General features: G+C 40.6%; 1 protein-coding gene across 1 annotated transcript in view; it reads left to right on the top strand.

Annotated features, from left to right (window-relative positions):
* The window catches only part of radil2a (Ras association and DIL domains 2a), a 35,835-nt gene extending 22,947 nt beyond the window's left edge, over positions 1-12,888 (top strand). Inside the window, exons 12-17 of the mRNA XM_061845088.1 lie at positions 4,024-4,168; positions 6,590-6,756; positions 7,965-8,241; positions 11,502-11,614; positions 11,688-11,827; positions 12,652-12,888. Of these exons, the coding sequence (XP_061701072.1) occupies positions 4,024-4,168; positions 6,590-6,756; positions 7,965-8,241; positions 11,502-11,614; positions 11,688-11,827; positions 12,652-12,745 (936 nt within the window). The 3' untranslated portion in view covers positions 12,746-12,888. The remainder of the gene's footprint in view (positions 1-4,023; positions 4,169-6,589; positions 6,757-7,964; positions 8,242-11,501; positions 11,615-11,687; positions 11,828-12,651) is intronic.
* The last annotated feature ends 70 nt before the right edge of the window (positions 12,889-12,958 follow it).

The raw sequence follows: 12,958 nt of genomic DNA, 5'->3' as shown, positions 1-12,958 counted from the left end.
TATATTATAACCCAAAGACGAATTCGTCATTGACAGTTACCTATTTTCGTGTTACCTATCACACTTGTGTGCAGAATCTGTATGTGTATCTGTATAGCCGTTTGTGAACCGCCGTATGAAGGAAAAGAAGTCGAGGCTTGATTTACGAGTTGTTTCTCTCGTTTTCTTTGTGTAACGTCACGCACTCCCCTCAATAATTATTCTTGAATTAGTGCCGAACCTAGGTAAGTCCCAGGTATTATAACCCAAAGACGAATTTGTCATTGACAGTTACCTATTTTCGTGTTACCTATCACACTTGTGTGCAGAATCTGTATGTGTATCTGTATAGCCGTTTGTGAACCGCCGTATGAAGGAAAAGAAGTCGAGGCTTGATTTACGAGTTGTTTCTCTCGTTTTCTTTGTGTAACGTCACGCACTCCCCTCAATAATTATTCTTGAATTAGTGCCGAACCTAGGTAAGTCCCGACCGAGTACGACAATCACTACTTTAGTGCCCTCAAACATCCTTCCTTCAGTCTTGGTGTCCCGGTGCACGTCGAAGGCTTTTAGGACTCGCTAGTCCGGTTTAGCTTAGCTCTCTAGCCGGCAACAAAGAGACACGTTTGTGCAGTCAGATCATGGCAAAATATCGCTCAACACAGAGTGTGTCAATCATTCACACGTAGCTGTTATGCAAGCGAAGAACTGCTAATTCATTTATATGAGACATGTATTGAAAATCAAATATAGGGCATACCTTCGTGCAAACATAGTCCGGTTTAGCTTAGCTCGGTAGCCGCCAACAGAGACACGTTTGTGCAGTCAGATCATCGCAAAATATCGGTCAACACAGATCAAGTGTGTCAATCATTCACACGTAGCTATGTTATACAAACGAAGAACTGCTAATTAATTTATATGAGACATGTATTGAAAATCAAATATAGGACTTACCTTCGTGCAAACATATCTGTTCCAGTTGATTTTAGATGGATTCACTTGATCATGCCGTCTTCCACAAAGTTTGATCCATCGAAGACATTTTTCATACTGGGTCTTCGGTTTTGGAAAGGGTACGAATTGAACTCCACCAACTAGCCTTTCAGGATACCTGTCGTCACTATTACAAAGTCCGTGACTACATCTCTTAACCATATCTATTGTTAAAGAACCCAAATACCCGATAAAACGCTAACAAAAGCTATACTGGACCACGCAACGTTGTCTGAGGTAATAGCGGACGCCAACAAGGGGCGTGGTTTATGCAGATCTCTGGCCTCCGATTGGTCAGCGACACGGATGACGCAATTTCTACGGAGGGGTCAATTAAAAAAACAGAAAAAACACAAGTCAATCATGTTCTCACTATCTTAATTTGACCAGAAGGGAGTCATGGAGTCAAAGAAATTGTGTCAATTTCGACATTACGCAAAAGCAGGCATTGTTCCCCCTCTTATTGGTAACACCTGCATTGATTGTTCTTAAAGTATTTTTTTTAGCCAATAAATTAACAGCTACATTTTGCTTAGCATGGGAAAGGTTGTATGGTTGTTTACAACAGGTGGGATTTATTCACACATAACTGGTGGGAGTGCGACAGGCACGCACATGTTTGATAAATTTTTTTTGTATGTTCACACATGCCAAATTTCTGTTCTACAAATGAATTTTGAACCTTTGTAACGTGGGCTTTCATAAATGTAGGCACAGGATTTCACAGGACTTTTGGGTGGGCTGTAGTATTGTATCCCACTAGGATAAACAGTATCCACCCTGGGACTCAGCAAGTCTCACAATTCAGAACCAAAACACTTCACAATCTTCAGTAAGATGACATCTTTAAAACATTTACTTGAAGATTATTCATGCAAGTTTGCATGTTCTCCTTGTGCCAGTGTGGCTTTTCTCAGGCACCCCTGTTTCCTCCCACATCCCAAAAACATGCAACATTAATTGGACACTCTAAATTGCCCCTGGGTGTCATTGTGAGTGTGGCTGTTTGTCTCTATGCAACCTGCCTCCTGCCCGTTGACAGCTGGGATAGGTCCAGCACTCCCCGCGACCCTGGTGACGGTAAGTGGCAAAGAAAATGGATGGAAGGATGGATTACTCATGCAAGATGTTCCCAAATCAGACCATAACATGGAATAATAAGTAAAACCATTTTTAAGTTTCCAAAATATAATTTATTTTATATACCCAGGTGTTTGGAAAATATATTGTATTAGCGTTTGAGCAGTAATACTTAATTTACATCTTTTACAACACTGGTGTCAAACTAAAGGCCCGGGGGGCAGATCTGGCCCACCACATGTTTTTATGTGGCCTGCGTAGCCAAATCTTGTCTTATCATATTGTTAAAATCTCTACCAAAACTTCCAATTGTCATATCATAAATGATGACCTTGAGTTATTGCAAACATTTTTGTGTTACGAATCATCAACAACAATTGAAAAACTCATTACCTTGATTTCTGATTCCAAACCCAGTTCATTAACATCATGTGTAAATATGATAAGTCGAATAAAGGTTTTTATGGTTTCACAGTCATAACGGCCCTCTGAGGAAAACCGTAAGTACAATGTGGCCCATGACAATAATGAGTTTGACGCCCCTGTTTTACAACATTAGAAACACAGTAATGTACACAGTAAACTAACATCAACGTAGACCTTAAACACATTGGCCATACATTTTATAACTGTTTTCTATTTTGGCTTATGTTGAAACCATGAGTCAGGATGAGGTCGCAGTGTTGGTATAAATATTTTTATTGTTGTACAAGCCCCTTGTACCCACCTCCCTTGGCAGCAGTCCACACCAAATCTCCCCCCCCCCCAACTTCATTTTCCCTCCCCTCCTCCCATTGCGAGTGCAGCATATGGATGGATGGAGCAGAGGAGGTGGATGTGGTGCAGAGCAGCGCAGTTATTCTGGGACACGGCCCTGCCACACTAAAACATAATCAATGGTCACATATTCCAGTTGTGGTGTGTGTGAGTGTGTGTTGCTGAGGTTTCTAAAATGTATTTTCTGAGTTTTTCTTCAGTGGACCACAATGATGAGCTCACCATCATGTGGCCTCCAAGCTAAATGTACATTAAAAAAATACATATTTAGATTTAACTCGGTTCGTTTAGTACAAGGATTGTAAAATCTTTACCACAACTTTTTAAGGACAGGCGTTCCTTGAGTGGTCACACCCCCTGCACCATCCAAAACACAAAACAAAAAAGCTTCTTTCTTGTTTTAGTTTCAAAAGAAAAAAGCATTTCAAAAAACAAGGCATCAAGTGTCACCATGTTACTAAAAAGTTACAAAGAAAAGTACGACGCGTAGAAATTCTGCTTGTATTTCCTTTAGATCTTTTTTGTCATAGAAAGCTGAAGTCCATTTTGGCCATGTCATTTCTATTACTTTATAGGGAAAGTGAATATTTAATATTTGGTTTAGTTTTCTGCAGTACTTGTTTGAATAATTTTATTCTAATGACAATTCTTCACAGTATCACTTTCAAATATAGAAGCTTCTACAACATGATTACTTCATGTGTCATTCAGTGGTTCCAGTACGTGGTATAACAAATAAACATTTGAACATTTCTTAAAACACAAAAATGAAAACATGAAGCACTATAATTTTGCAGGAAACACAAAACACTTTAAAATTTCGGAAAATTCGGAAAAAAAAAAAAAAGACACACTAAGATTTCAGAAAACACAAAAACTAAACACGAAACTAGAACATTTGTTTAAGCATGTTAATGTTGACTTGAAGTGTCTTCAAATGTGTTTATGTTCGTCCAGAAGCATGGAGATGTCTAAAGTTTACTTTATATGTTTCAATGCTGTTCTAGAAGCTTATACAGTAGAGCGTTTGCTTCAAGTGCGTCTAATGTGCTTCTAAGAGCTTGTCGATTAGAAGTTTTGTAGAACAGTTGCTTCACATGTCTTCAGTATCCTTGAAAAAGTTCTAAAATGTTTACTTCGTACTTGATAATTGATGCTTAAAGTGTTTCATTTTCTTGCTTGTGCTTCCAGGCATCCTGGACTTCTCTGAAATTTGAGTTTTCCGCTTTAAACGCGGCACAGCTGCAGCACATGCTGAGCCAGTATAATACCGGCAAGACCCGACCCGGAGGTTGGACTCCTGGACCGGAACACGCAGACGACGCCTGCAGGACAGGTAGGTCCATGTAGACATTCAGCCATCGTGTTCCTTGTGTCATTATACATGTTTTAACAACCATACCACATGTGTAAATAAAATGTTTATGTTACTATTTGTTTTATATAATGCCACACACACTAATGTGTCTTTTGTGTTGGTGACAAGTCCCAACACGACCCAGCAACAACACAGCTATACAGCTACATAAAATGTATAGAGTTAAGAGAGCAGACCAGGTTACAAAGAGGATTTATTTGGTTGTGTTCCAACTTGAGCAAAATCCAACTATTATTGATCATGCAACAAACAACGTGATGTCATTAACACGCAAAATGGACACCCAGTCCACCTGTTTTCTTTCTTTACAAAATCAATTGGAGTCTTTCTGGACAACTGTAAGTGAGAAAAGTTCTGAGTCATGTTCAGGTTGTACTAGATTACTCAGTCTGATGAGTAGTTGCAAACTTTGATAGATTTTTCAGGTAACTGTACTTAAGAATGATTTTTTTTCTTCCAACTTTTCACATTTCAGGTACATGTACTGTACTTTTTGAGCCTTACTTTGTCAAAATAGGCTTGTTACTTTTTCTACCGATGCTGATGAGGAGACAACATAAAAAAAGCCGTAAATAGAGAGGGAAAAAGGCAACTGCATTTCAGAACTCTAGATGTCCCATTCTGTCAGATTAAAACTATATATTTTTAATAGTCTTTAATATCCTTTTGTTGGGTTTGCAAGATAATTTGAGTTTTAATGTTAAGGATGTTCTTTTTCAAGTTATCGTAGTTGATTCTTTTCATCTGGCAGTTAATATGTGATTTTTCATTAATAAAAGACAAAATTAAGCATTGGTCTGATTGGATCGCGGTTATTCTACATTTAAATGTGGAAAACTGCTTCACGCTGATTTCTCAGTGGCAATACTGAAGTAGGATTCACCAAGTGTTGGATTTTTTTCGCCTACTACTCAACCAACCTACAACCTCACAGAAGAGAGAAGTTTTCATGAGTGTGAAGCAAAATAGATGACGAGTCCCGTTCAATTCCTTTCATATAACTGGCTCACAGTGTTTAATCTGTTGAACACATTTTGGACACAGTGACCGCAGTTACATTCAATAAGATAAATATAGTTAGGTATCTTGGTAAAATGCAACACATGTATGCTCTTATATACTGTATTTGCTTGGCTTGTGGCAGCCGGCCAGCCAGCCAGTTGGAAATGCACTTTGAGTATACGATATATATATATATATATATATATATATATATATATATATATATATATATATATATATATAGTGTACGAAAGCCCCTTTTTACAATGCCATCCTCCACAAACTGGCCACGAACACAGCACAATTCTGGTTCCAAAATGTTTCGGAATTTCTTCCGAAATAGGTTGAAGCCATTTATTCCTCAACTCCATTTGAGTTTGGCAGATGCCACAGCATTTAAGCTTTGCCCAAGACGCAGCCCTGTTGTTGTCCCAAGATGGGTGTGTGTGTGTAGCAACCATGAAAGTGGGCATGTACTTGAATAATAAGTGAACTCATTACATCTAAAATACACTCTGATATGGTCAGCCATTTTAGTAGTGTGTTGCAAAATGTATGATTTACATCTATAGCAAATATCAGTTCTATTAGTTCTACCTTCAACCTTCCCAGGGTTTATTCTGTTGTGGCTTCTACAGTAGCTCACCAGGTCATGCTGTTCACAACACTTGTTCCTGGATCCTTTATCGTTATGTTGTTCTACTGGCTCCATGTATGTGTAACTTTGTACAGCTGGACATAGATAACTGTTGTGTTTTGTCTTTCTCACTCTGTTACAACGAAAGGACTTTAAGTCTGGACTTCAGTAAAGGTTGACAACTCTTAAGACTTGTGCCTTTTCCTCTTCTTGCAAAGACTTTACTTACTTTTTGTAATAAAAACCCACAAAGAAAAGATTGCTTTCTTACTTATGCTGTCAGAAAAAAAGATTTGCCAAAACGTGGCAAAATCCAGTCATGCTGTCTTTGGCCTTCATATGTGTTTGTGGTCTTTTGCGGTTGATTAACAAACTGCGTAGATGTCAAAATTAAACCAGGTCCCAGACTCGTCTTGACTCAATGTTGCTTAAAAAAAGTACAAATAATAGGAATATGATGGCATGGGATGTTTAAAAGGAACGAGGGAGATTTTTTGGGGTCTAAAAAGGCGGGGGGGGGGGGGGGAGACGGGGTTGGGGCAGGATGGCATTGTCTTCACTTCAATATGAAGTAAATTTATTAAAAAGGGAAACCATGAGGATTGAGTTTTATTTTGTGGCAAGTTAGGAAACTGATAGGGCGGTTAATTGACAGTGAAAGAATATTTTCTCTTTTGTACATTTCAGTCTGTACTTTTTAAACTATATGCAAGCTTGTGTGTGTGTGTGTTTTCATCTAGAGGACATTTTGGAGCGCTTTGACAAGCATCCACCACTCATCCTACCTAGCAGGAGCTTCTTTTTGGAAGAAGCCCACCAGGACCCCACTCTCCTGGAGCAGCTGGTCCACCTCCAGCAGGCCATTAGACAGACCTCCCAAAAGGAAAGTCTCAGCCCACAGGAGGAGGTAATAAGTCGAAGCATCAATTCTCTCCAAAGCTCATCCTATTGATGGTCGAAAGGGGGCTGGAGCCTAGCTCAGCTGACTTCAGGCAAAAGGCAGACTCTGAACTGGTTGCCAGGGCCGTCATGTAGTTCAAAGTAAATGCTACTCGATACTAAGAAATGTATGTAAACTTTTGACCTCGAAGGAAATAATATAAAATTCTCCCAAGAAATTCTCTCACTCATTATTGTGGTATTTAACACAATTAAATAATTTTGGTGATCCTGACTGACCTGAAACAGGAGAGGTTTGATCTGCCTTCAGACAGGGAGACAAACTACCGTAATTTCAGGCCTATAAACCATGACTTTTTCCACACGCTTTCAACCCTGCGGTTTATGTGGTGATGCGGCTAATTTGTGCATTTTTTCTAACGGCTGCAAGGGGGCACTCGAGTGGAAAAGCTAAGAGTGAGACCGGTGGAATATATGTGCCCAGGAAGTCACTTTTACCGGTCCAGCCCTGTTAGCGCTACGCTAGCATGTTACTGCCGTGTCTAAGTGATTTTTACTGGTATGTTTTATGGCATCGGCCCTGTTAGCGTGGCGCTAGCATTAGCGTTAGTGTTAGCACGGCGCTAGTGTTAGCATTGCGCTAGCATTAAACTCTATGTGTACCGGCTTTCTTTGTAAATATCTGTTGTTTCAATGTGGGTTTCAATGTGGGCACCAGCGGCTTTTACACAGCTGCAGCATATGTATGTATCAAATGGTATTTATTTACAAATGTACTAGATGAGGCTTATAACCTGGTGCGTTCTGTAGGCCGGGAATTATGGTAGTAGTAGTACTTGTAAGATTTCAAAATTCTCGTAGGTAACACTTCACTAATAGTACTGGTAGTGCACAGTTTCGCCTCACTAGTAACAAAATTATTCCACAGGTATACCACAGTGGTCCCAATAGTGTGAAGAAATGTCATACAATAATGGAAATAACTAGTAGTAAGACAGTCAATCTATTCGTGTGTTGAATTGCGTATTAGAAATATGGAATAAAAGCAGCTTTATGGAAAACTGAGCATGTATTCAATAGCTTTAACAAGGTGGCTACTATTACATAACCTGCATACTAGTTGGCAGCCATCTTACTGTCCTGGTAGTGCGACCTCACACGTGTACTCTGACTCGTCGTGCGATGCAATAAATGCTCAAATCTCTCTGCATTCAGATGGTGTCTGAGGAGCGAACATCAACATCTTCCACAAGGGTATTGTCGGAGGCCCCCTCGACCCCATACTCGCAGGGTCCGGTGCCAGATTTAGGGAGCGAGCCGAGCATCGGCGAGGAGGATCTGTCCCGCAAGATGGAGAGCGTGGAGGGCCACAGCTTCCTCTCGGGAGGCAGCCAGCGAGACGTATGCGACGATAGCCTTCCTTTGGACCCCTCCTGCCTTCTCACTCCCCCCAACACCCCCCAGGAGGTCCAGGTTCACCACAATAACAATGGTAACAACCACAAGCAATCGTGCAACACACACACACTTCTGGAGGCAGTTGGTGACTCCAAAGAAAAGTGCTTAGTGCTTAATGAATTCTTCCGGCCTGTTAGCGTCTTCCAGCGCCACCTTTTGACCTTTTTTTGGTCATCAACATAAAGGTTTTCCTCTGGTCCACTTTGATGAGGTCAGGAGTGTCATTTTTTCACATAAAACAACGTTTCGGCGTTCACTCAGAATGTTCTGCAAGTGCTTGACCCCGCGTTTAGTAGAAAACAACAACAACTGCGCTAGTGAAGTTCTCCTGGATAAATTATACCATCATATTGTTGCATGATCGTATTGGAACTTGTATTTTAATGTAAGCAGCTGACACCTACTGTATATAAATTAAACATCCTTGATTTTTCATTACATTTTTAGCCAGACAGTAAGGCATAGTATTATGAAATTAATGTTCGGGAAACAAAGTCTAAAAATGTTGTGAGGAGGAAGATAGATAAAATGAAATGGAAAAATAAAACAGAATGAAACAGAAGAAAACGTGTAGTAGGTTTTTTAAAACGTTCATCGAAAAAGAGAAAAATAAGTCGTTAGTTTCTTATAAAGTTAAAGCTGCTAATTTGACCCCCCCCCTCCCAGACACACACACACACACCACACACACACACACACACACACACACGCACACACACCCCTTGCCCCTCCCACCGCCCCACACTTCCCAAACCCCCTGCAATGCTACTTTAAGATTAAGGATTGACTTGATCTGAAGCAGATGTCTTAACTCTCATTGGCTCATTTCTTACTCTGTAATTAGCTTGAGCAAAAGCACTTCTTCATTGCAGTCTTAAAATAATGATGGCATGAAAGTTTTTTTAATGTATTTTCATTTATATTACCTTTTGTAATCCCTCAAGGTGAAATCCAATTGGCACTCTGCTGTACACTGAGTCAACATTAGCGTAACGTGTAGTTGATTCCCGATTAGATCACGAATGAAAAAGCGTGTTTGTTGACAAACGTCCGGCGTGCTCCCATCATGCTCTGCGGGCTTGCCAAACGTTATTTAGAAAGTTTGCTAATCCTTTAATCGCAGCCAAGAATTACAGCGAGGCGCTGAGGTCAGGACAGAAAAGAACGGCGACGGCCATCCGTCAGGACAATTTACAGTCCACTTGCTGCCTGGAATCTTAATCGGACGTGTGCGCTTTTGTTCACGCAACCTCCACTCACTGTGTCCATCTGTGTGTGTTTGTTTGTGTGTGTTCAGCATGCTGGGAAAAGCAATGCGGGGGTGCAGCGGGAACAGGTTACTATTGTTCACGTAGACTTAACTAGCTTTAAGATGCTTAGCTGGAAAACTGCCTACGTATGTCAGAAGCGTTCAAACCTCATCACACAGATTTTTGGTCAAATTGAGACAATGCGGAGTTAAAAAAATAATAATAATAATAATATTCACTGTTTAATCAAACTTTGCCAGCAGGCTCCATTCGCACGCAATGTTTGACCATTTACAGTAAAGAGAATAAGTATTTGAAAACCCTGCTATATTGCAAATTCTCCCACTTAGAAATCATGGAGGGGTCTGAAATCTTCATCGTAGGTACATGTCCACTGTGAAAGAGATAATCTAAAAAGAAAAATCCAGAAATCACAATGTATGATTTTTTTTCACAATTTATTTGTGTGATACAGCTGCAAACAAGTATTTGCACACCTGAGAAAACCAGTGTTAATATTTGGTACAGTAGCCTTTGTTTGCAATTCCTGTAGTTGTTCACCAGGTTTGCACACCCTGCAGGAGGGGTTTTGGCCCACTCCTCCACACAGATCTTCTCTAGATCAGACAGGTTTCTGGGCTGTCGGTGAGAAACATGGAGTTTCAGCTCCCTCCAAAGATTTTCTATTGGGTTTAGGTCTGGAGACTGTTGAGGCCTTGATATGCTTCTTACGGAGCCACTCCTTGGTTTTCCTGGCTGTGTGCTTCGGGTCATTGTCATGTTGAAAGACCCAGCCACGGCCCATCTTCAGTGCTCTGCCGAGGGTAAGAGGTTGTTCCCCAAAATCTCACAATACATGGCCGCAGTCATCCTCTCCTTCATACAGTGCAGTCGTCCTGTCCCATGTGCAGACAAACACCCCCAAAGCATGATGCTACCACCTCCATGCTTCACAGTAGGGATGGTGTTCTTGGGATGGAACACATCATTTGTCTGCCTCCAAACACAGTTAGTGGAATTATGACCAAAAAGTTCAATTTTGGTCTCATTTGACCACAAAACTTCCTCCCATGACTCTGTATCATCTAAATGGTCATTGGAAAACTTAAGACGGGCCTTGACATGTGCTGGTTTAAGCAGGGGAACTTTCCGCACAATGCATGATTTCAAACCATAATGTATTACCAACAGTCACCTTTGAAACGGTGGTCCCAGCTCTTTTCAGGTCATTGAGCAAGTCCTGTTGTGTAGTCCTGGGCTGATTCCTCACCTTTCTAAGGATTATTAAGATCCCACGAGGTGATATCTTGCATGAGGCTCCACTCCAATTGAGATTGATTGTCACGTTTAGCTTCTTCCATTTTCTAATGATGGCTCCAACAGTGGACCTTTTTTCACCCAGATGCTTGGCAATTTCTCCGTAGCCCTTTCCAGCCGTGTGGAGGTGTACAATTTTGTCTCTGTGTCTTTGGAGAGGTTTTTGGTCATGGCCATGTTACAAGTTTGAGTCTCACTGATTGGATGGGTTGGACAGGTGTCTTTACCGCAGCTAACGACCTCACACAGGTGCATCTGATTCAGGATAATACATGGAGTGGATGATGACTTTTAAAGGCGGACTAACAGGTCTTTGAGGGTCAGAATTCTAGCTGATAGACAGGTCTTCAAATACTTATTTGCAGCTGTATGACACAAATAAATCAGTAAAAAATTATACATTCTGATTTCTGGATTTTCTTTTTAGATTATCTCTCTCATAGTGGACATGCACCTACGATGAAAATTTCAGACCCCTCCATGATTTCTAAGTGGGAGATCTTGCAATATAGCAGGATGTTGAAATACTTATGTTCTTCACTGTAGCTTGAAATTTTTTATTGGTATTTGTGTGACAATTTCAATGCCCAAATTGTCAGCCATTTGTGTCTATTTGGGCATTGGTTCTTGAGACATTTTTTGTGGGACTACTCATAGATGTGTCTACCGATATTCACCTTGGTCAGGGGCTGACTTCCAGAAATTTTTATGTCGCGTTTTTGTTCAGATCGTGGACATGTTGTCGAGAAAGAAGACAAAGAAGACAAGTGTGACGACGTGTTCACGGTGGAGATTCACCGAGGTCCTCATGGCCTCGGCTTGGCACTGGTGGACGGCACGGTAAGCAAAGTGATCGATCGCTTCAGATTTGCCAAGAAGCCCCCTCACTTTTTCTGGATTTTTGTGTGAGCAGAAGACATCACTCAGGATGAGCGGAATCTACGTCAAGTCGCTTGTTCCCGATTCACCCGCCGCTCGGTGCCGACGTCTCAAGACTGGAGATCGGATCCTCGCCGTCAACGGTGTCAGTCTGCTTGGATTGGATTACAGTGTGTGAGTACACCTGTACAGAAGTACAACTATGTATACCGAAACATCTGGAAGATGAAAAATTGCAGAATTTTGTTCACTATTTTTTTTCTCATTTGGTCAAAGCAGTGGTTTTCAACACGACGGTGTACGGCATAATGATGGGGGCTTGTTTCAGCCAAATTTTCAATCCCCTCTGTTTCCAATTAGTGCTATCACCTCCCCTCCCCAAAAGAGGGGTGACCCAACCCAAAATAAGATTGAAAACAATGCGTTAAAGCAAGCGTAGTGTGCAGGGTCTCACTATTGGTACACAAAAGAATTACCCAATTAACTTCAACTTGAATCCATTTTTTCAATTTATATTTCACCTTTTACATCCATGTTTCCAAACATTCTCCTTTTTAAAATGTTTTTAAGTATTATAGTTGAATTAAATTCTTGTTTGATTAAAATATTTTATTTTCTTAAGCGCAATGGTAAGGTTCAAAAGCTGTCGGGATCAAAAAAGCGGCTCAGACTCCAGAGAGCAATTCCTTGTCTATTTATTGTGTAACATATTTGTCAAGTAAAATTCTAATTGTGAAATATCATGACCGAATTTCAAAATTGTCAGCGCTGATTCCAACTACATAAAACAAACAAAAAAAAAAAGTTTGTCCCAAGCAAATAAAGTGGAATCGCCCTGCCCAGGAACATTTCAAGTATCAGTCGACACCCACGATTGGTGGGGTCTGGGAATCGGTCCCGACTGCAAGTTGCAAAAAATTGTGAGCAATGGACACTCATTATAGTTGCCGTGAAAATTCCTACATAGAAATTATACCTTCCGTCCTTTTGATGTCCAGTGGCAGAGAAGTCATCCGCTCTTCGGGCGACTCGCTGAGGCTGCTGGTGGCCAACATGGACCCCAACATGAGCTCGCAGACCACCAAGTGCTGAGCGGGAAGTTTCAAGCCTCCTTCCTGTTTCCTGTCTGCCAGGCTCTCTCGTCACTCCAAACTTTTTTTTTTTTTTGTATGTTTTCAAAGTTTTTACTGATTTATATTTATAAAAAAAAAACATCACTATTTTCTCATATTTATACAATTCTTCAACATATACACAATAAATATTTAAAATTGAAACCGTATGTGTGTGTGTGTTTGTGTGTGG

Source organism: Syngnathoides biaculeatus, chromosome 16 (assembly GCF_019802595.1).
Source record: "Syngnathoides biaculeatus isolate LvHL_M chromosome 16, ASM1980259v1, whole genome shotgun sequence".
NCBI lineage: Eukaryota > Metazoa > Chordata > Actinopteri > Syngnathiformes > Syngnathidae > Syngnathoides > Syngnathoides biaculeatus.
The sequence above is the reverse complement of the archived record's forward strand: the minus strand, read 5'-3'. Positions and strand labels throughout refer to the sequence as shown.